The sequence below is a fragment of the Hemicordylus capensis genome, chromosome 6, assembly GCF_027244095.1.
Source record: "Hemicordylus capensis ecotype Gifberg chromosome 6, rHemCap1.1.pri, whole genome shotgun sequence".
Taxonomy (NCBI): Eukaryota; Metazoa; Chordata; class Lepidosauria; order Squamata; family Cordylidae; genus Hemicordylus; species Hemicordylus capensis.
Genome location: NC_069662.1, coordinates 132,517,283 through 132,538,343, shown reverse-complemented (window position 1 = coordinate 132,538,343; position 21,061 = coordinate 132,517,283). Strand labels below are relative to the sequence as shown.

At 42.7% G+C, this 21,061-nt stretch overlaps 1 protein-coding gene across 8 annotated transcripts in view; it reads right to left on the bottom strand.

Annotated features, from left to right (window-relative positions):
- Positions 1-539: 539 nt before the first annotated feature.
- CDK6 (cyclin dependent kinase 6) overlaps positions 540-21,061 on the bottom strand; it is a 170,889-nt gene continuing 150,367 nt past the window's right edge. For all 8 annotated transcript variants that reach the window (XM_053261769.1, XM_053261776.1, XM_053261775.1 and 5 more), the window contains 3 exons: positions 16,955-17,005; positions 3,780-3,918; positions 540-2,655 (listed from right to left, as the gene is read on the bottom strand). In XM_053261769.1, the coding sequence (XP_053117744.1) occupies positions 2,509-2,655; positions 3,780-3,918; positions 16,955-17,005 (337 nt within the window). In that variant the 3' untranslated portion in view covers positions 540-2,508. The remainder of the gene's footprint in view (positions 2,656-3,779; positions 3,919-16,954; positions 17,006-21,061) is intronic.

The window sequence follows — 21,061 nt, the reverse complement described above, 5'->3', positions numbered from 1 at the left end:
GTTGCCACATGGTTGGGGTGGCTACAGGCCACGTCCAGCCTCAGAGGCATGATGCTTCTAAATACCTGTTGCAAGGAAGCAACAGCAATAGAGAGGGCATGCCCTCAATTCTTGCTGTGGGCTTCTCAGAGGCATCTAGTGGGCCACTGTGTGAAACAGAAGGCTGGACCAGACAGGTCTTGGGCCTTATCCAGCAGGACTGTTCTTATAGGGCATATCAACGTGGGAGCTTTCTCCACTAACTGTGCTGTACTTTAGTGCAAAACAGAGAATCTGAGAAGCACTACCTGGAAAACAAAAAGGTTCATTGCAGCACAGGAGAAGGACACTCTTGAGGAGTTAACATGCAAGAAATAAAGGTGTGATTGATATAGCTCAGTAGACAAAGTTGGGTTAGCACAAAGTTTATGATGGGTAATAACATTACTAACCATCAATTATTTCTAATAGCACCTATATCTGCAGTTGTTGTTGCAGCTGCTAATACAATGGACCCATTTCCCCTAGAATTACACTTGGGTCACTGAAATTCAAACAGGTCAGGTGCACATCTTTATTTTGTGGATTAAAAATATTTCATCAAACCATACTACAAAAATAAAACTTCTTTTAAAAATTCTATTTTTTTAACCTTTAACTAAAATATATACAAAATTTAATGTAATATTTAAAATAATTGTGCTAAGGCAGCTAGGTGAATTATTTATTAAAGCTGGCTTTAAGTTACAGCAAGTTAGAAAGAGTAAGCATAGATAAATCTAAGTGAGGATGCAGAAGGACTCCTCACACAATACTATATAGAAAAATAAAATCTGCTAAATTACATGAAATGTCAAGGATTCTGGGCTGCTTTGTGGTAGCAATAAGAGTTGTGCACCTCATGGCATACAGCAGGGATGGCCAACCTTTGGCTCTTCAGCCGTTGCTGGGACTACAACTCCCATTACCCCCAGCTGCAATGTACTGCAGCTGGAGATAATGGGAGCAACAATAGCTGAAGAGCCTCAGGTTGGCTGCCCGTGGCATGCCATGTGCATGGCAGCAATGATGCCGTAACAAATTGCTTCCTTAATCTCATTTTTCTCCAAATGAAGAAAAACCACTGTCTCCCATTTTCCTCCCCTTCTATAGAAAAATGTAAGGAAACAATATAAAAGGAACACTTGGTTTGTATTATATTTACTCCTTTGAGCTGCTCAGCATATATCTAATTGTCAACGGTGCATAACAGCATATGAGAGAAGAACAGAGATGATACAGTGTGCAATGGTTGACATTAACCTCAGCAGACTAAGGGAGTGATCCCTACACATTTACTTTTTTAAACCCCAACTTTTTCCTTTACCACATGTACATAATCTTGTTAATAATCCCCCTTGTGTCAGAGACATAGGCTATTATGAAGAGCAAATAAAAGGTGGGGGGAGGGAGGGAGCGCTATCTCATGTTCTGTATCAGGGAAGGACATAACTGCATGAATATAACAGCCATATGTTTTTGTACACATTTGTAAAGATCAAGCCATGAGGCTGTTCTCACACACAGCCTAACCCAGGCTAGGGAAGCCCAGCCTGGGTTAGGCTGCATGCCAACCTCTAGGACTGGGCCCGATCCCGGTGGGGCAGCACCACCTCGCCCAGCTTTTTAACCTGACTTTTCGCTGGGGTTGAGGGAGTGAGCACACCCTTAACCCAGGCTCTGGGATCGTGTGTCTCCTCAAGCTGCACGCAGCCCAAGGAGACACGGAGATGGGTGCCTAGAGCACCTGTCTCCTGGGGGAATCCCCCAATACACTGTGCTCAGCGTGTGGTGTATTGTGGGATTCCTGGAGGCCGGGATGCATTGTCCTGGCCCTCTGGAGCTTGATCGTCTGGGAGCGTGGTCTGTGCTTCCAGCGCACATTTACTGACTGTGCGGGTGGGGGGAAGGTTGGGTTTGCGCAGCCTTCCCCCCGCCTGCCTGGTAGGTCGTGTGACTAGCTCCTATATCTGTAAGCTATAGAGGTTCAACATTTCAATGACATTCATTTAAATATTGCTTTAAGAAATCACTTTCCGGTCATGATTTGAAACAAACAAGCAAGCAAACTATCACCGTAACTCCACAGAGGCACCAAATCAGGTGTCAGCACCTAGGACTGGAAATTAAGTCATGTTTTGGTAGTGAGACTAGATTGCTTCTAATGTATGCTGGCATCATTCAGTGTTAGAAGAAGAAAATGGCAGCAAAACTGGTCAGCAGCTTCTCTTCACCTGGAGATCTCCAGATAGTTAACTAAAGAAACATCAAGCCATGGTGAGAGTCATTGAAGTCTTGCCTCTTGCATTGCTTTGATGAAGGTAACTAGGTTCTTTTCCTTGGAGAAGCAGAACGTCATCCTGAAGCAGCACAAAGACCCCGTGTAAAGCTTCCAGGGAATCATCTTCAGTTGAACAACTATGTTTTTGTTTTACCTTCGATGGCAACCTTATCAGCTATATATTTTGCTCATTTGTGCCTGAAGCAGACTTATGGTGTATTCATCTCAGTGGAATTTTGACTGGATGACATATCCGAGTCTGTATTCTCCTTGCATTTCTCCAGATCATTAAAATAAGGGTGAGATAAGGCATCATAAGCCGATATTCTCTTGGCGGGATTGAATGCTAAGCATTTCTGTATATGGGAAAAATGAGATAATTATACATCCAGAGGTGACATCTGGTTGGATCCAGCTCCACAATTCTTATGATACTGTACCTCAACATTTGTCCAAGAATGACAACATTTTACTGATTCTGATCAAGGAACAGTAATGGAAAAGCTAGATTTTGTTTTGCTTCTAACCCTTCTCCTCTATAATGCATGAAAGAAAGGACCCATGATACTAATTAAAAGTCTAAAGTGAATGGAACAGATTTCAACACACTTTATTTAGGAATCTTTCATTAAGGTGTAATCAAAGATTTTGGCATTTGCATCCATCATCACTAATACTATTGATTAAACAAATTATTGCTATTTTTTTGGTCATGCAGTGCTGAGCTAAATATTGAATTCTCCTTGAGCCCACTAATTATTAAAACTTTGAGACAAGCGGTTAAAGAAAACATAGAGGCTGTTCTCATGAGCAGCCAAGACAGGGCTAAGACAGCCAAGCCTGGACTTGGCTGCCCATGAAACCCGGCTGTTAAATTTGGTCACGGGAGCGAGCGCTCCCTTAATTCTGTTTAACTGATTGTGTGTCAATGCCGGGGGGGTGGGGGGAGGGATAAACTAACGCGGTGCATTTTGGGATTTCTGGGGGCCGGGATGCTGTGTCCTGGCCCCGGCAACTCCATACTGCTTAAGGCAGCAGCAGATCATCTGGGCATACAATTAGGACCTGGTCGTCTGTGGGGGAGGTAAGCTTCTGTAGCCGCCCTCTCACCCATGTCCCTGATTGTGAGAAAGGGCCCATAGTGTTTAACCAGCATGAGACAAGCACAAAATTTCACAACGTTTAGTTTGCATTTTTGGAGCTTTATGAATTCTAATATCTTTCCCGCCACACAATTCACCTTCCTTTCTCTCCCCCTTCCTTGTGTTTATGTGTTCTGTCCTTTCTTATTATCTCTCTCCCCACCCCCTGCTGTGCTTCTCATTTGTTATTTTGGTGATAATTTGGGGGGTCAGAAAGAGGTATTGTTACTACAGTAGTTGTTTGTTTTCTGTTATACTACTGAATGTGTCAACAAACTTTAACGAAGCTTCTTCTAAAGTTCTACGCCTACTCCTAAAACGCTAGGGCAGATACTTACAAGTAGCAAGTCTTTGCCTAGTTCATCAATATCCGCGACAAAAGCTTCAATGGGCTGCGGGGCTCTAGAAGTGAAAGCATTCCTTGGGAGGGCAACGTCACTGGGCCAATCTTCTTCTTCTTCAGGAAGCCCAATTACACTGTGTAAGAAAGGAACAAGTAGACCTTAGCTTCAGGGGAAATGCTAGTATTGGCTGCTGTAGCACAGTTACATCTTTTCACTATTGGAGAACATTTCCCACACACTTTTTCAAAGTTCTTTAAAAAAAAAAATCCACCTGGCAGAGGGAGAGGTGAGACAAAATAGCACACTCCATCGTCTGGGCTGGGACCAATTGCCATTTGGCTCCTCTCCTCCTGGAACAGTTTCCCTTTCCAACTAGTCATTACATATTTATGGAGCAATGAATATTTTGTGCCTAAATGTGCTTCGTGTTGTGACCCTGGATCCAGAAATCGCTCCCTCTTGGGGAATGAGTTGGACAGTTCACAGTAGTCTTTTCACAGTAGGCCTTTCCCGGACAGCAGGTTTTACCATGGGATTAAGAGGAGTACAATACCTTGAGTTATGGGGCATATCAGATATTCGAATTTGCCCAAAAACCTGACACAAAAAGTGGATTTTTTTTTAACTCCAGACATAAATCGGGCTAAGCTCCAATGTGCAATGAAAAACCCAAATTGTGTATGGAGTGCTCCCTGATAGCTTGAAGGAACTTTGACATAAATCTGGATGATATGTGAACGCACACCTTCCCTTCCAAAGTAAAATTGCCATCTGGCACGGCTGCAGGGAGGGCTGGGAAAGACTCCTGCCTGAAACCTTGGAGAAGCTGTGGCCAGTCAGTGCACACAATACTGAGCTAGATGGACCAATGGTCTGATGTGGTATAAGGCAGCTTCCTCTCTTCCTAGAGGATCAGACAGGGTGAAAACTCTATGACCCAGACCTTGAGAACACTCCACAGCAGGAGAACCAAGGGAACCAGAGCTAGTACTCCCAGCATGTCCTGAGGAGGTGGCTCTGCCTTGACTCAGAGGAGTCCCTCAAGACCTTTTAGCCCATTTAGAGTTCTGTCAGAGCCAAGACTTGGAAAAAATCAGACAAAGTCCCTTTAAACAACAGGGTCTTCCTCAGGGAATGGGTGGAGTCAATCCACTCTACCTAGACCGCAGCTATAAAAACCAGCAGCCAATTCCAAATATTCATTGGAGCAACAGCTACGTTATGCCTAGCACTCTTGGTCACCTGCTAAGAGCTCAAGGGTCTTGATCGCCTAGGCTGAAGGTAGAAAGCTGGGAAAGAAGGATTGCCTGTTAGAAGCCTGACAGATATTTAGCAACTGTTTCATTCTATGTTTACACAGTCAAACACTAGGGATGGGCACGAAACACAATTTGGATGCGGAATTACAGCACATCCTTTTAACATGGAAGGATTACACATCCCCTTTAACATGGAGGAGAGCAGGTCCATGCCTGCACCTCCACCGTTCGCCACAACTTCCTCAATCACAGCGTGTTCTCCCGCAGCTGTCCCTGCATGATGCATGAATGGAGGCCATGTGCACGCCGATGTCACGCAGGGGCAGCTGGAGGAGAGTTGCCGGCATGTGATGATAGTGGGAGGTGGAGGCGATTAAGGAAGTAGTGGTGAGCGGTGGAGGAGCAGGTATGGACCTGCTTTCCTCCGTGTTAAAGGGGATGTGCTGCGATTTGGTGTCCGGATCGTGTTCTGTGCACATCCCTATCAAACACCAACTTTGAACCAAAAGTCAAGGAAATAGATTCTGAATTAAAAGGAAATGGCTGTGTTGCACCACTAGGGTGCAGCATTGTTCTTGTTTCCAAGGGATAGTTCTAGTGCACATGCAGTGAAAATGATGCACTTCCAGATAGAGGACTTTTCAGAAGTTGGGGGGCAGATTTAAGTCACTCAGTGACCTCAAACCACATGGGAATAAGTCAGTCCTGCGTTGATTCTTGCCAGTGCCAAAGGCAGACTGCAGTCTGAACAGGACAATCATGCAACTGATGTGCAGTCTTTTCTATTATTCAACTCTTCCCCCCCGCCCCCCCCGTATGTATTCTTGTACACCTGGTTTTGTTCTAAATTGTGTATCCAGCACTGAAGCTACGGAAAGAAATAAAAACTGCCTTCAACTCTATTTATTGGAAACTGTCTTTGTTACAGATTTTTTACATTTATGTCAATTAAACAACTCCAAATTTGCCCCAGTGCAGAAATACACCTATCGTCCCATTGTATTTGAGATGATGCACTCATTGTCCCCAAGAGCTCTCCACAAGCTCTCCACCAAAGGATACTACAGATAACATTTATATCAAACGCATCATTTCTGCAAATGCTGAACAGAACAACAGAGAATGCTACATGCATGCAATGCATTGACATTATTAAAGCTCAGCCTGATAAACTGATTTATTATCCAGAATAAATGACTGTCCAGAAGTCCCAGTAAACCAACTATGAATTTGCTAAAGGCAGAATATAAACTCAAACAAGCACAAACACACCGCTGTCAAAGCTAAAACCACTTGTCTTTTTATTTCTACTGACCAGAAGAAAAAGAATTGTATGCTATATTATTGTATTATATACATAGTTGCAGGGCAGCAAGAGCAGGAGAAAGGGGATGCCTTCATCTGCTGGTTGTGGGCTTCCCAGAGGCATCTGGTAGGCCACTGTGAGAAACAGGAAGTTGGACTAGATAAATCTTGGGTTTGATCCATCAAGGCTCTTATTATGTTCTTAGGTAGCAACAGAGCAGGTTCAGGACACTATCACATGCCATGAAGGCTTGAGGGTTTGCACACACACAACTGAACTGATCTGAATTAAAGCAACATTACATCATTTTCCTCTTGCAAATAATGAAATTGGGAGGTTGGCTTCCTCTCACATGCTACTGCAATATATCTATATCTATATCTATCTCCCTGCCACATGTTTCACTTCTCTTCTCTTCTCTCTTCATGCATCAGATCTGTGTAAACACAGCAGGCCCTGCATGACAAACTCCAGGGTATGTAGGAGGAGAAATCACAACGTTAGTACCCACTTGGAAATGCCAGTAACATCTTTGCAGGGACAATCAAAATCTGGGCATATTAAATTATGGTAGCTTAACTATAGGCCTAGCAGATTTCAATTTTTTTCTGTATTCAGACACATAATGAATATCTTGTGGTTGTTCAAACTGGCATAGGATTTTTCTCTTTCTGATTAATGGGTAAATGGACATTCTTTCCCATGCAGGTAAATGCACCCACTAGAAACAGACAGAAAAGGCCGTTTTCTTGATGCTCTTTGGTCAGTCCTATCCTGGCTCATTTTCTCCTTAGAAATGTCATAAATGTCATGTTCTTTTTAAAAAATGCTGCCATGTTTTTTATACGGAGGAAATCTACATGGTATATGCATCAAAGCATTCTTTATCTTATAAAGCCAGATATAAATGCATCAAAGGGGGATAATTACCAGAGCCAGCAAAACCAAACCATTGAGGGCTGACTTTTTCTAGATTGCACAGGAATTGCTATTCAGGGGCATGACTAATTAACCATGCCAGTGAGTCACATTCAATGGGGAAGAGCAGAGGAAATGGAAGCCAACTTGGTTAAAACAAAAGGACAGCTATTGAAAGCTTGTAAAAAACAAAAACAAAAACCTCTAGGAACAGATATGGTGCAGTCTGAAAATTGGGCACTTGTCAGACAGACAAATGCACTGTTTTATGCTTTTTAAAGCCTTCGAATCTGCTCTTCAGAACTGAATACTGGTCTGGAGAAGACATATTTCTTTCTCCTTACCATGATCTACCCACTCCCATTTTCCACCTTGTTGCCTGGAGCCTATCTAGCAAAGAGTGATGAGATCTGCAGGTACAGACTACCCTCATTGGTCCTCGTTATTTATTATTTTTGATGATGATGCCATATATTACATAAATGTGCCATTAATTATCCTGACCTGGTGCTCTGATTTGGTCCAATTTTATCATCATACATTTTCAGAAGGATGTCTAAATAATCATCTTACTCTAAACAGGAAAGAATGAAAACTTACTTATACAAGTGTAAAACCATGAAAATATTCACAGCCTGGGGAGGAGCAGAGCAAAGAGGAAAATTTTACCAACTCACCCCGCCCCCCCCCCCGCCACTTCATTGTTTAAATGCAACTAAGGATTCACACTCAGAAGAAAGTTTCTATAGGCATATCATTTGCTTGCCTAGGAATATACACCCAAAGGTTCATCCAAGTATGGATTCTGCATATCCACACCACACTGCTTTCAATGGAAGGTGCATGTGAATGCATCCAAATGTAATCCACGCTGAGATGCAATTTAGATGCCCTTCGGATTTAAACCTGCCCTCCCTGATGTAACGTGATACACACAAGGAAGCAAGCTTTCACATGTGGATCTACTGAATGGTTTTGGGGGTGTCTGGCTCTATAGGGATAGACACTATTTCTCTAGAAAGAACCTGGCTTGAGGAGAGAGGTGCAAGGCATTGTCCTGCGCTTGGGTCTATCAAACTGGCTCTGGGAACAACGGCCATCTCAGCCATTATGGCACTTCAGCAGGCAATTGTCCATTTCAAGTTGAGAGCCTGCGCCAGCAGCCTGTCCAGCCCCAAGAACAGCTTCATGGGCTGAAGGATCTCCCTCTCCCACTTGGTCCCCCAAACCATCATGGAGACTTGGAAACTTGAAGGGAGATTGGAAAGAGGGACAACTAACCCTCTAGGCCCATTCCTCCCCCTATGGTTTTCCAAACTGTGAGGCTTTCCCGCTCACAAAATAAAGGATTCTGTAGAATGGTAGGGAGAAAATTGGACTCACAGATTACACAGCTAAGACTGCATATTCTCTGAGATCATCTCCTCCCCCTGCAGTCCTTCCTGCTGTGAGGAGATATGCATAGCACAGTAACATAAAGGCAGTGCACATACACCTCTAGTCCCTCCCAGCTCCAGGGCATCTTTCTGGAAGCCAGGGGTCTTTTAAACACACCCCCACACACATTTTCTCTCATGAGACTGGCATATGGAAAAAGCCACTCGTTCCCTATCCTTGGCCAATTTTGGTACCCTGTTCAGCCAAATACATGAGGCTGTCCACTTTACAAATGGGGGAGTGATTCAGGGCCATGCCTATTGTATCAGCTCATGTACAAGATGGAACTGGGCACATAATATGGCATCATCTGAAGAACAAGGTATTGGTTTAATCTTTAAAGTCCTAAACAGTTTTGAGCTAGGATATCTGAAGAACTGCAGTGCCTCCTCCTTCCACCTACCTATCCTGTGAGAACTTTCAGAGAGGCCCTGAAGGAACATCCTACTTCCTTCAGAGCTATGGTTGTAGTCTGTGTAAAAGAGGCCTGTTCTCAGCAGCTGCTCCTACCCTGTAAACTTCCTCAGTCAGGAGATTTGACTCTTTGCTGGCATTTGCCAGTTTGTTAAGACTTTTGTTTTGGTCAGCAATTTCCCTTTCCCCTTGGTTATTCTTTGGGGCACTATTGCTAATCTGTTTTGGATCTGATTTGATGCATCTTTTGTTGGATGCCTGATGTTTTAATTTCTAAGGCAGGATATCCAATTGATGTTAAAAAAAGAGATAGTAATAATTATTTCCATATTAGGAAAGGCCAAAATGTACACTTTGTTGCTTCCCTTAATGGTTTTTACTTCTAATGTATTTTCTTAAATTATTTCATACAGTTCCTGTAGAGCTAAGATTTGCTTTTATTTTTAACAAAACAAATTGTCGACAAGAATAACTGAGCACAATCCACTGGGAGGCTTTCTTATGTAAACTTCATTGAAAAGAGCTGTGCTCTAGCACGGCTCCCATTCATTTCAGTGGATAGAACTTACCAGAGAATTGTACCTATGGTTTTTGCTTAATGCAGTTTCTCAAACCTGGGTCTCTAGATTTTATTAGACTACAGCTCCCATCATCCCCAGCCACAGTGGCCAATAGTTATACTGTTACTCATTCAACCATTTTGGAAAGGTCCTTCTGAAGCTCTCTGTACTCTGCTTGGGTTTTCACCATCCTGAATACTTGTGTGACTCACAAACCTGGCCACCTTACTGTTCACTCTTAACTCTAGATCACTGATGAACACATCAAAAAGCACCAGTTCCAATTCCAGGGAACAGAGCCATTACAATTCTGGGTTCAATTCTGGTTCAGGCGTATCAGTATCTTTTTTTAACTCTCCAGTTCAGACACCAACTTTAAAGAGTTCAGACACTCTGAACCACATTTGAACTAGTTTAGATACATTTCATAGAGAACAATAAAGAACTCGTTTGTTTGCAATGCAACTCTATAAAATAAATCCAATAACAACTATTATCTTGTTTACACAGTCAGACAGGTGTTATTGACTGGTTTGTTTTATCCAGACATCGAGTCCTTCCCAAGGACCTAGGATGGCTGAATTTTATTGTCAATGTTGGTGTTGTTATAGATATCGTCGCAGTATATAGGCTGTTCCCAGTAAAGCTGCTTTTTGTAATTGGCTGATGGTGATTTCTGTGGCCCCATGGTGTTGAGGTGCTCTTCAAGGTCTTTTGGAACTGCACCCAGGGCGCCAATTACCACTGGAATTATTTTGGTCTTTTTCTGCCACAGCCTTTCAATTTCCATTTGTAGATCTTTGTATTTGGTGATTTTTTCTATTTCTTTTTTTTCTATTCTGCTATCCCCTGGTATTGCTATGTCGATTATTTTAACCTGTTTTTCTTTCTTCTCGACTACAGTTATATCTGGTGTATTGTGTGGCAGATGTTTGTCTGTTTGTAGTCGGAAGTCCCATAATATTTTTACATCTTCATTTTCTACCACTTTTTCAATTTTATGGTCCCACCAATTTTTGGCTACAGGTAGCTTGTATTTTTTGCAGATGTTCCAGTGTATCATCCCTGCTACCTTGTCATGCCTTTGTTTGTAGTCAGTCTGTGTGATCTTTTTACAACAGCTGATTAGGTGGTCCACTGTTTCATCTGCTTCTTTACAAAGGCGGCACTTGCTGTTTGTTGTGGATTTTTCGACTTTGGCTCTTATTGCATTTGTTCTTAGTGCCTGTTCTTGTGCAACCAGTATTAAACCCTCTGTTTCTTTCTTCAAGTAACCATTCTTAAGCCATTGCCAGGTCTTGGTGATGTCTGATTTTCCACTTATATTGTGCAAATATTGACCATGCAGGGGCTTATTTTTCCATTTTTCTGCTCGGTTCTTGACTTGTTCTTTCTTGTAGGCCTGCTTTCTTTCATTGGTGTTGAATAGTTTCGCATTATTGACCATTTGAAGTGCATCTTCTTCACTGTCCTTGATATATTCTTCAAGGCCTCTTTTCTCCTCCTCTACTGTTTGATGGACTTGCAGCATTCCTCTTCCACATGAGCTGCGAGGGAGGTATAGCCTATCGACATCACTGCGGGGGTGCAGAGCATGATTGATGGTCATGATTTTCCTGGTCTTACGATCCAGCGTCTCTAGCTCTGCCTGGGTCCAGTCTATTATTCCTGCAGTGTATCTGATAACAGGTATAGCCCAGGTGTTTATGGCTTGTATGGTGTTCCCGCCATTGAGTTTGGACTTGAGGATTTTTCTAACTCTCCTGATGTATTCACTTCCAATTTTTCTTTTAACTTCAGTGTGTGCGATGTTATCAGCCTGGAGAATGCCCAAGTATTTGTAATGTTCTTTCTCTTCCAGGTTCTTGATGTTGCTTCCATTGGGCAGTTCTATTCTTTCTGTTTTTGTTATTTTTCCTCTGTTCATTATTAATGCAGCACACTTGTCTATTTTACTGTTTTAAAATTGTCTACTTTTTAAAAAGGCTATACAAATAAAATACATATAATAAGATTAAAAATAGGAAACTACCCTGTTTAGGATGTATGGCATTGAGAGGGAACAACAATGCCAAGGAACACTTCTGGCCGCAGTTCAAGAATCCTTGTTGCTGGAGAAAAGACCAGTGTGGTGGGTGGGCAAGCCTCAACCGGAGCACTAAGCCAACATGCTCAGTCCTTAGGCCTCATCTACTCATATTTCTTGCTTCTCCTCACCTTCCTTTCAGATGGCTCACTGGGAAAAATATTTCCCCATGAGAGGAACAGAGAGGAGTCCATACCTCACCACCCCTCTCTCCTGAGGCCTGCTTGTTGAACTATTAAACCAGTAGTTAAACCAGTTTGGTATTTGGTTTGGGTTCAAGGCAAAAAAGAGCTTTTAGGCTTGAGTTCAGCTTCAGTTCACTGAAAAAAGTTTATCTGAACCACTGTTCCCTCTAAGGTGTGCGCACATGCGCACACTCACAAGTTTTCTAATGTCTGATCAGTTAATTTTAGTTCCCACTCAGGTTGAATTAGGAAGGCCCCACTCTGAATGCATCTGCACACACAGAGCCTTGATACTGCCGCCCAGAACAAAACTCATTCTGCAAAGAGATGAAAAAAAATTAGAGGGACCACTGCTCTGAACTGGTTTTTGGTTTCAGGTTTGGTTAAACCCCCTGGATGCAAGAACTATTCCTGCTAACTGGGTAGAGAGGCATCTTTCTACGTGTAGTATAGCATATATGAGAGTATATGCTCCAAAACAGTCTTATTTTCCTAATTTTGAACATCTTTTTCCTATATTTAGTTCACGACTTCATCCCTCATCCCTTCTATACCTCATCTGACCTTCCAGGCCTTTGATCTGATAAAAGTGCAAATGTTATTTTCTTTTCCCTTCCATTTCTCAAGAGTTCTCCTTTAGTATCCCATAATGGTTCCCTTCTTTCTGGTCCTTCTTCATTTTCTTCTGGTTCATCCTCTTTATGTTGCTTTTCTTCTTTTCCCAATATCTTTTACTCATACCTCTCTTCTGCTTCCTGCTTCTGCTTTTACTCATACCTCTTCCAAATCGACAACCTGTTCTTTAGATCCAATTCCTTCCTCTTTTCTAAAATGTGACTCCTGAGGAAGTGGACAAACTGCTTTGGACTTTGCGCCCTACAACCTGTTCTCTTGATTCTTGCCCAACTTGGCTTATCTCATCTGATAATTATATTATCAGGGATGGTCTGGTAAATATTATAAATGCTTCTCTGAGGGAGGGCAGGATGCCTCCTTGTCGTAAGGAGGCTATTATTAGACCACTTTTGAAGAAAGCTGCACTGGAAAGCTGCACTGAATTACAAACTTGTTTCTAATCTTCCATTGGTTGGGCAAGGTGAATGAGCGGGTGGTGGCCAATCAGCTTCAGACAGTTTTGGATGATGCACATTATCTTGGCCCACTTCAAACTGGCTTTCAGTTGGGCTATGGGGTTGAGACTGTCTTGGTCGGCTATCTCCAACTGGCTATCGACAGAGGGAATGTGACTCTGCTGATCCTTTTGGATCTCTCTGCAGCTTTCGATACCATTGACCATGGTATCCTTCTGGACCACCTGAAGGAGGTGGGATTGGGTGGTACTGTTTTACAGTGGTTCCGCTCCTACCTTTCTGGTAGATTCCAGATGGTGTTGCCTGGAGACTGTTGTTCTGCTAAACGAGAACTAAAGTGTAGAGTTCCACAAGGCTCCATACTGTCTCCAATGCTCTTTAGCATCTACATGAAACCGCTGGGAGAGATCATCAGGAGGTTTGGTACTGGGTGTTATCAATATGATAATGACACCCAGATCTACTTCTCCATGTCAACCTCATCAGGAAATGGCATATCTTCTCAAATTTCCTGCTTGGAGGCAGTAATGGGCTGGATGAGGGATAACAAACTGAAGTTGAATCCAAATCATACGGAGATACTGACCGTGGGGGGCCGGGACACAAAAGATAGTTTAGATCTGCCTGTCCTGGATGGGGTTACACTCCCCCTGAAAGATCAGGTGCATAGCTTGGGAGTGCCTGGACCCAAAGCTCTTCCTGGTTTCTCAGGTTGAGGCAGTGGCCAGGTGTGCTTTTTATCAGCTTTGGCTGATACATCAGCTACGTCCATTTCTAGAGGTGAATGGCCTTAGAACTGTGGTACATATGCTGGTGACCTCCAGGCTTGACTACTGTAATGCGCTCTACATGGGGCTGCCTTTGTATGTAGTTCAGAAACTACAATTGGTACAGAATGGGCAGCTGGTCTCTGGGACAACACAAAGGGACCACATAACACCAGGAGAGCCAGCGTGGTATAGTGGTTACAGTGCTGGACTAGGACCGGGGAGACCCAAGTTCAACTCCCCATTCAGCCATGAAACTAGCTGGGTGACTCTGGGCCAGTCACTTCTCTCGCAGCCTAACCTACTTCACAGGGTTGTTGTGAAAGAGAAACTCAAGTATGTAGTACACCGCTCTGGGCTCCTTGGAGGAAGAGTGGGATATAAATGTAAAAATAAATAAATAAATAAATAAATAAATAAATAAATAAATAATAATATTAAAAGAACTGTACTGGCTGCCGAAATGTTTCCAGGTGAAATACAAAGTGCTGGTTATCTATATATTTAATTCTCCCGGGTGAGCCTTAGAATGTGCGTCCCGGTGCCCAGCTGATTGGCTGGGCGGCGGATGCACCTGATTGGCGGTGGGCATGGTGGTGGGCCCGGCCTGGCCCGGCCCCGGGGGCCAGAGGTGGAGAGCCCGGCTGTGGAGACCAGCGGTTGTGGCAGGCCCGGCAAGCCCCAGGAGGGGGGAAAGAAAGGGGGTGGGCAGAAGTGGCGGTGGGGAGGAGAGGTGGCTGGGCCCGGAAGCGGAGACTGGGGCAGAAGGTGGGGGGGAAGAGGTAACCACAGGCCCCAAATTGCGCACAGATGCTCTGTGCGGGGTCGGCTAGTTACCTATAAAGCCCTTAACGGCTTGGGTCCAGGCTATTTAAGAGAGTGCCTCCTTTGCCATGAATCCTGATGCCTGTTACAATCTTCTGGAGAGGTCTAGTTATGGTTGCCCCCAGTTTGTTTGTTGGCGACCCAGGACCGGGCTTTCTCTGTGGCTGCCCCAGGGCTTTGGAATATGCTTCCTTGCTGAAATAAGAGCATCTCCTTCTCTGTTTGTTTTCAGGAAGACCCGCAAGACTTACCTGTTCTCACAGGCTTTTAATTAGAATTAATTTTTAATAATTTCAACAATTTGTTTTAATAACTTCTTGTTTTTATTGTGTCATGTATTTTAATCTGTTTTGACTTTTAAATATTTTAAATTTTGTACACCACCTAGAGATGTACTTATCAGGTGGTATAACTATATGATAAACAAACAAATAAATAAAAATCTATTTCAACTACTGCCCTTCCTTCTCTTCTGTATATTTTTTAATCTTTTGTTGAAATCTGGGGATTTTCCTTTGGAATTCAGGTCAGGTTTTACACCTCTTTTGAAAAGGTCTTCCACCCAGGGCTGGACTGGGGGCACTGAGAGGGCGGTGGAATGTTTGTGGGGAAGGCGCCAGGTTATGAGCAGAATGGGTACTTAAGGGTGGGAGTATTCACTGCTGCTGAGTGCTGCAGGGGTGCCCCACGGGTGGGGTGCACCGGGAATATGCCCTGTTGGCCAGTCTGAGCCTGCTTCCACCAGAGGCAAGGCGGGGGCTGGAAGAGGAAAGGGAGTGTGCACAGTTTCTGTTAGCCCAAGAGAGCTCCATGCACATGCGTGGATGCAGGAAAAGCTGATCCTTTTAACTTTTCCATTGCCCCCAATATGTAGCTAAGGAGTGGACTGCCCAGCAAAGTGCAGAACGGCTTTGGGGTGGCGCGTACTGCCCACCCGCTCCCTGCAGACTTTTTTTTTTGTTCCATTGCTGCTACTAATATGTCAAACTTAGTGTAGTCTTCATTTTCTATAGATATTTTTCTCTGTGTGTTTTTAGTTTGTTTTAAGCCACCCTAAATTCTCCCTACCCACTGCTCTTTTCCAGCCTATACTAGTATTCCAGATCACAATGAGTCATTTTGGTGTTACATTCTGTGTGCTGATCTCAGGATGTAAATAGTGTCAAGGCTCAATCATACTGAAAGCCTTAATCCCTAGCACCAGTTTTGTAGGGCCCAGGAAAGAATCTAGTGGTGATTAAAATGCACTCAGCACTGTTCCTCAGCATGAGCTTTGGTTGGGTATCTTTACCAATATATAACATATTCAGATATTGAGAAGTGGAGTGGGATGGTAGTCTGAAGTTGGAAAGGAATGCAAGACAGCACAGCACACAGCTAATTAGACAAGGTTGAAAACTGAACTTGTATATTTACAAGTTAAACAAGGTTAAAATACTGAACTTGTGTTTGGGATATCAAGTATGGGTGTTTAATGCTGCGTGAGATGGTCAGGTAAATAGATCCTTCCCGTTGATAGATATCAATAATCCAGAATGGATACAAGTGAACAGGACACTGCATGGTTATAACATAATATTCAAATTACCAGCAAACTAATTTTGCAAATTAGGGTGGCCAGATTTGGAGAGCTTAAATATGGCAACTCTAATCTACCTTATTTTTAAAAAGGGCATTACAACAAAATACTTAGAAGAAGATTAAAAAACATAAATAGGAAAATACCCTGTTTAGGATGTAGAGCAGCAACGGGAAACGAAAATGCCAAGCATTCCTCCAGAGGTTGTTGCTGGTGTCTACCCTGTGTTTCTTTTTAGTTTGTGTATCCTTTGGGGACATGCAACTATCTTCTTTCTATTACTCTTTTTTATGTAAATGACTTTGAGAACTTTAAAAATACAACGGTAGCAGTAGTGGTGGAGCACATAGACATCAAGGATAATAAAATTTGTATTAAAAAACAAAGTAAAGAAAAAGTTCACAAAATGGCAGAGGCACAGAGAGGGGATGTGATCTGTGTCACAATCAATGTCACTATAGACAATAGTCAATAAATGCTGGCAACATTTGTGCCATTACATTCCATATTAACAGTCCTCAAGGACATTTAAGTTGGGAAAAGAACTGCATTTTCTCTAAATACTGCATTTTCTCTAAATACAAACTATTACACATCTGCTGCTCTTAAAATATGATAGAAGCACAACCTAGAAGGAAGATGTCTGGACTGTGTCACAAGATGGGTTACTCGTGTGCACTTATTACAGAAGACACATTATCTTGAAATGCTTCTACAGAAAATGCAAGAAGGGATTACTTACTCAAAGATTTTTCCTAGCTGATCAACATCTGAGTTTCCACGAAAAAGTGGCCTGGAAAAAACAAAAGCAGAACATTTTAAAACGCGAAAACCTTGGAATTCACATGCATTTTAAAACTTTAAATGTAGTTTTTAAAAAGTGTTTTCCAGCACTGGGTTCCTTCATCCCCACCCCACCCCCTTTTCAAATTCACACTAATCAAAAGAAAAATGTTAAACCTATCCAGTATTTGGTAGCTATAAAAGTTCACTTATTTGTTGGACCCTGTAAACAGCTGCATTTCAGACATCTGGTGATGCAAAAAAACCAATGCTTGTTGTGGGGGAAAGTGGTTGTTAGAACCTACTCTTAAAACAATTTCCAAAATAACATTTTTACTCCACATGAAAGCTGAAAAGTTGGGAGAGAGAAAAAAATCTTATACATATGGCTCATATGACTAAAGGAACATTTCACGTTAATACTATTCACAGCAACTCCAAAAGCAGTGCATTTTTAATTGTTCCACATACAAACCTGGAAAAAGCAACCAAACGGATCTTTCCTTCAAGGACTACATTACTGGGGAATTTTCCATTTAGAAAAAAGGCAACTAAGGAGGGAGTTGCAACTTACTGACTAATAACTGAGGCTTATAAAATTATTCGTGTGAAGAAAGTAGATAGAGAGAAGTTTTTCTCCTTTTCTCACAAGACAAGAACCAGGGGTCATCTCTGACTAAGCAGGAGATTTAGGATGAAAGAAGGAAGCACTTCACACGACACAGAATGTAATTAATTTAAGGAATTTGCTGACACAAGGGGATTAGAGAAATTCATGGAGGACAAATCTATCAATGAGATGCCCAAATGCTACCTCCAGATTCAGAGGCAGATGCCTCTGAATACCAGTTGCTGGAGAGCAATATTGCCTTCATTACATGCCTGTGGCCTAACCAGACACATCTGGTTGGTATTGTGGAAACAGGATGCTGGACTAGATAGGCCTTTGGTCTGATCCAGCAGGGCTCTTCTTATGTAAGATAGCTGCATCTTCTGCGAATAAGAAAGCCACTTGCATTAAAGGCAGAAAGCCTATTTTTTGCATGGCTCCTTCTAGTTCCTTAAGAATGACTAATCTTGAGCCAGGCATGAGTATCAAAGCATTTTCAACAGATTAACTCATTGGAAACCACCTCACAGCATGACAAAACCCAGCAAATATGTAACATAGGAAAGGGAAACTAGTGTTTAGGAGAAAAACAAGGCCTTCTATTTCTAATCCAAATACACTACAGGCCCACGTGAGAACCTCTAGAACTGCCAATACAGCAGCCTCAAATTCTGGGCTGGAAGCCAGATATGAAAAGCAAGAGAAATAACTTCCAAAGACAAATATCTGGATTCTGTCATTGTTAGTACAGTATCACCAGCTAAGATGGCAGCTGTATAATATGATGTACTTGCTCTCTCCAGAATTCTGCATCAAAGGTTTTCTAAAGAGCACCACAAACTCACTCACATTTTTTAGCCTCTATGTCTGCCTGTGGAATACCAACTTGTAACGTTTTTGTGACCTACAGGCAAAAACTAAGATCTCCATTACTGGAACGCTGGTTATATTTATACCAAAAACAAAAATACCCACCACAATGCAATTGCCATGTCAGCATTCCTCTATGAAAATGGAAGATGTAAGAGTTTATAAAGAGAACATGACATGTTTCTTTTATTGAGGAACAACTGTTTCCGTGTGCTGCAACCATGCAGGTCTTGTTAGTGGAATGTAAAAGTATTTCAGACATTTTGCTAAGCAGCATGGTTAAATAGGCAGGCTGCAGTGGACATGGCAATTCTCCATTTTACCCTACCTCCTTAAAAAAAGAAGAAGCTACATGTACTCAAGTACTGGAGAGGGAAAGCACATAGTTGGGGACTAAATTTTAAAATGTTTCATTGTTATTACCATTTTAAAGAAATCCAATGTGTTTTCACAAACAATGGGCCACATGATATGCCAGGCCACACAGTGCAATGCAATACCGGCGCTGACGATTGGCTAGTGCTGCTGCACATGCTGCAGGCGGCACTAGACAATTGGCTAGTGCTGCTGCACATGCAGCACAGTTGAGGAATTATTTAGAACAGCGCACCCGCAGTTGCACAGAGCTATTTACAGTGTTCCTAATGTAAGGAGTGCTGTGCAAGTGTGGCACACTGTTTTCAGTAATTCCACAACTGCACTCTTGTGAAATAATGCTCGGGCCGACTGCAACATGCACACAGCACTGGTTGATCAGCAATGCTCCCACTGAGTCAAAATATACATTTTTTAACTGGAGTGATGCCATGGCAAGTGCTTGATCTCCAGAAACAATAATGTTAAAATCAAACATTAAAACCAGAAGAGCTGGTCTCGTGGTAGCATGCATGACTTGTCCCCTTAGCTAAGCAGGGTCTGCCCTGGTTTCATTTGAATGGGAGACTTGATGTGTGAGCACTGTAAGATATTCCCCTCAGGGGATGGAACCACTCTGGGAAGAGCAAAAGGTTTCAAGTTCCCTCCCTGGCTTCTCCAAGATAGGGCTGAGAGAGATTCCTGCCTGCAACCTTGGTGAAGCCGCTGCCAGTCTGTGAAGACAATACTGAGCTAGATAGACCAATGGTCTGACTCAGTATATGGCAACTTCCTATGTTCTTAACTTAACATATTTGAGTTTCATTCTTTCCTAGAATGAAGAATTTTCATTATCAGAAAAACACCAAGTAGCAATAGACATATCATATGAGGTGAAATCACGCTGTCCCCGGAACAGCAAGTGGCAGCCTGAGCATTAAGAAAATGTGATTCCCCCACAGCTGTCACACTTGCTGGGGGGGATAGTTGTTTAGATATTCTACAACAGAAAACAATGGCAGCACAATAAACTACGAATCTGGAAATACCCCTTAGATATTTTTCTGACTGAAGCCTTTTAGGGAGTGTCAGATGTGTGGATTCACACCCCCAAGCTAGCTGAGAATGTGATGATCCCTGATAGTCTAAATGGCAGATTGGGGATAAGCAAATGTCACAGTCCAAAAGAGTGACCACTGCATGAAATCCCTGCACTAATATAGCCCTGGCTCTTTCCTCTGATACTTCTGCTCTACTTCTTGTTTAATGCTTCAGCTCTAAACCAGCCATGGGGGAAGCAACCATCCGGAAAAGCCCTCTAGGCACAGCTGACTGCTTTGCATATTTTGGATGATACCCACTTTGAGTTACTTTCAGTCAAAAGCAACTAGCTTCAACACTTTTGCATTGCCTAGTTCTCATTTCAAGCATGAGACTTGCCAGAATGGCTGAATATCCTTCTTCCTCTTTCATTTCCATGATTATCTCTGTACAAGTGTATGTGAGACATAGTACAAGAGGAAGTTCTTCTACACGTAGCTTGTTAAGAATGATTACAAACGGCACAATTGCTTCCAGAAGCATCCAGCTATTTGCCAAAGATACGGGAGTAAAAAGGCATCTTGGCCATGGATGGTGGAGGAAAGCTTGTGCTGAGTGAGTCCTGGATGAAAGTTTACTTGAAGTAGGTTTGCTCTTCTGACAGAATCAAGTTGAGTTTCATCCATAACTGCACAAAACATTTCAATGAGATTTACCATACTGAATTCACTCACACCAGATGTAATGTCAGCGAAATGACTGGGAGCATAACGGTAACTGATAGCACAAGTTCGTACTTGAGTCAAGTGTGACCAAGGCATTTCCTTCTACTCTGAAAAGTCTTGCTGGGAAGCACAAAGCAATAATTGTTGATGCAGTGAAAGTGACAAGCTGTGAAGCCCAATTGTAGCTGGCCCACTACGCTAGGTTACAGGTCAACTGCAATGCCTATAGTAGCAGGTCATTATCACATGTCAGACACCCAGATGTGTTCCAACAGAGTTTGTTCCACTGCATGCAAGTATCCAGTGAGATATTTTGTTTTGAACGGACCCTCCCGTGAGTTTCAAAAATGGTTTGGCGAGTGGCATGGTATTGGACAAACACCAGACCAAAGTCTTGTGGGATGTGCAAAGTGAGCCACACTGTTCTATGGATTGTGGCCTAGAAAACAGGTACTGTAAGCATTTA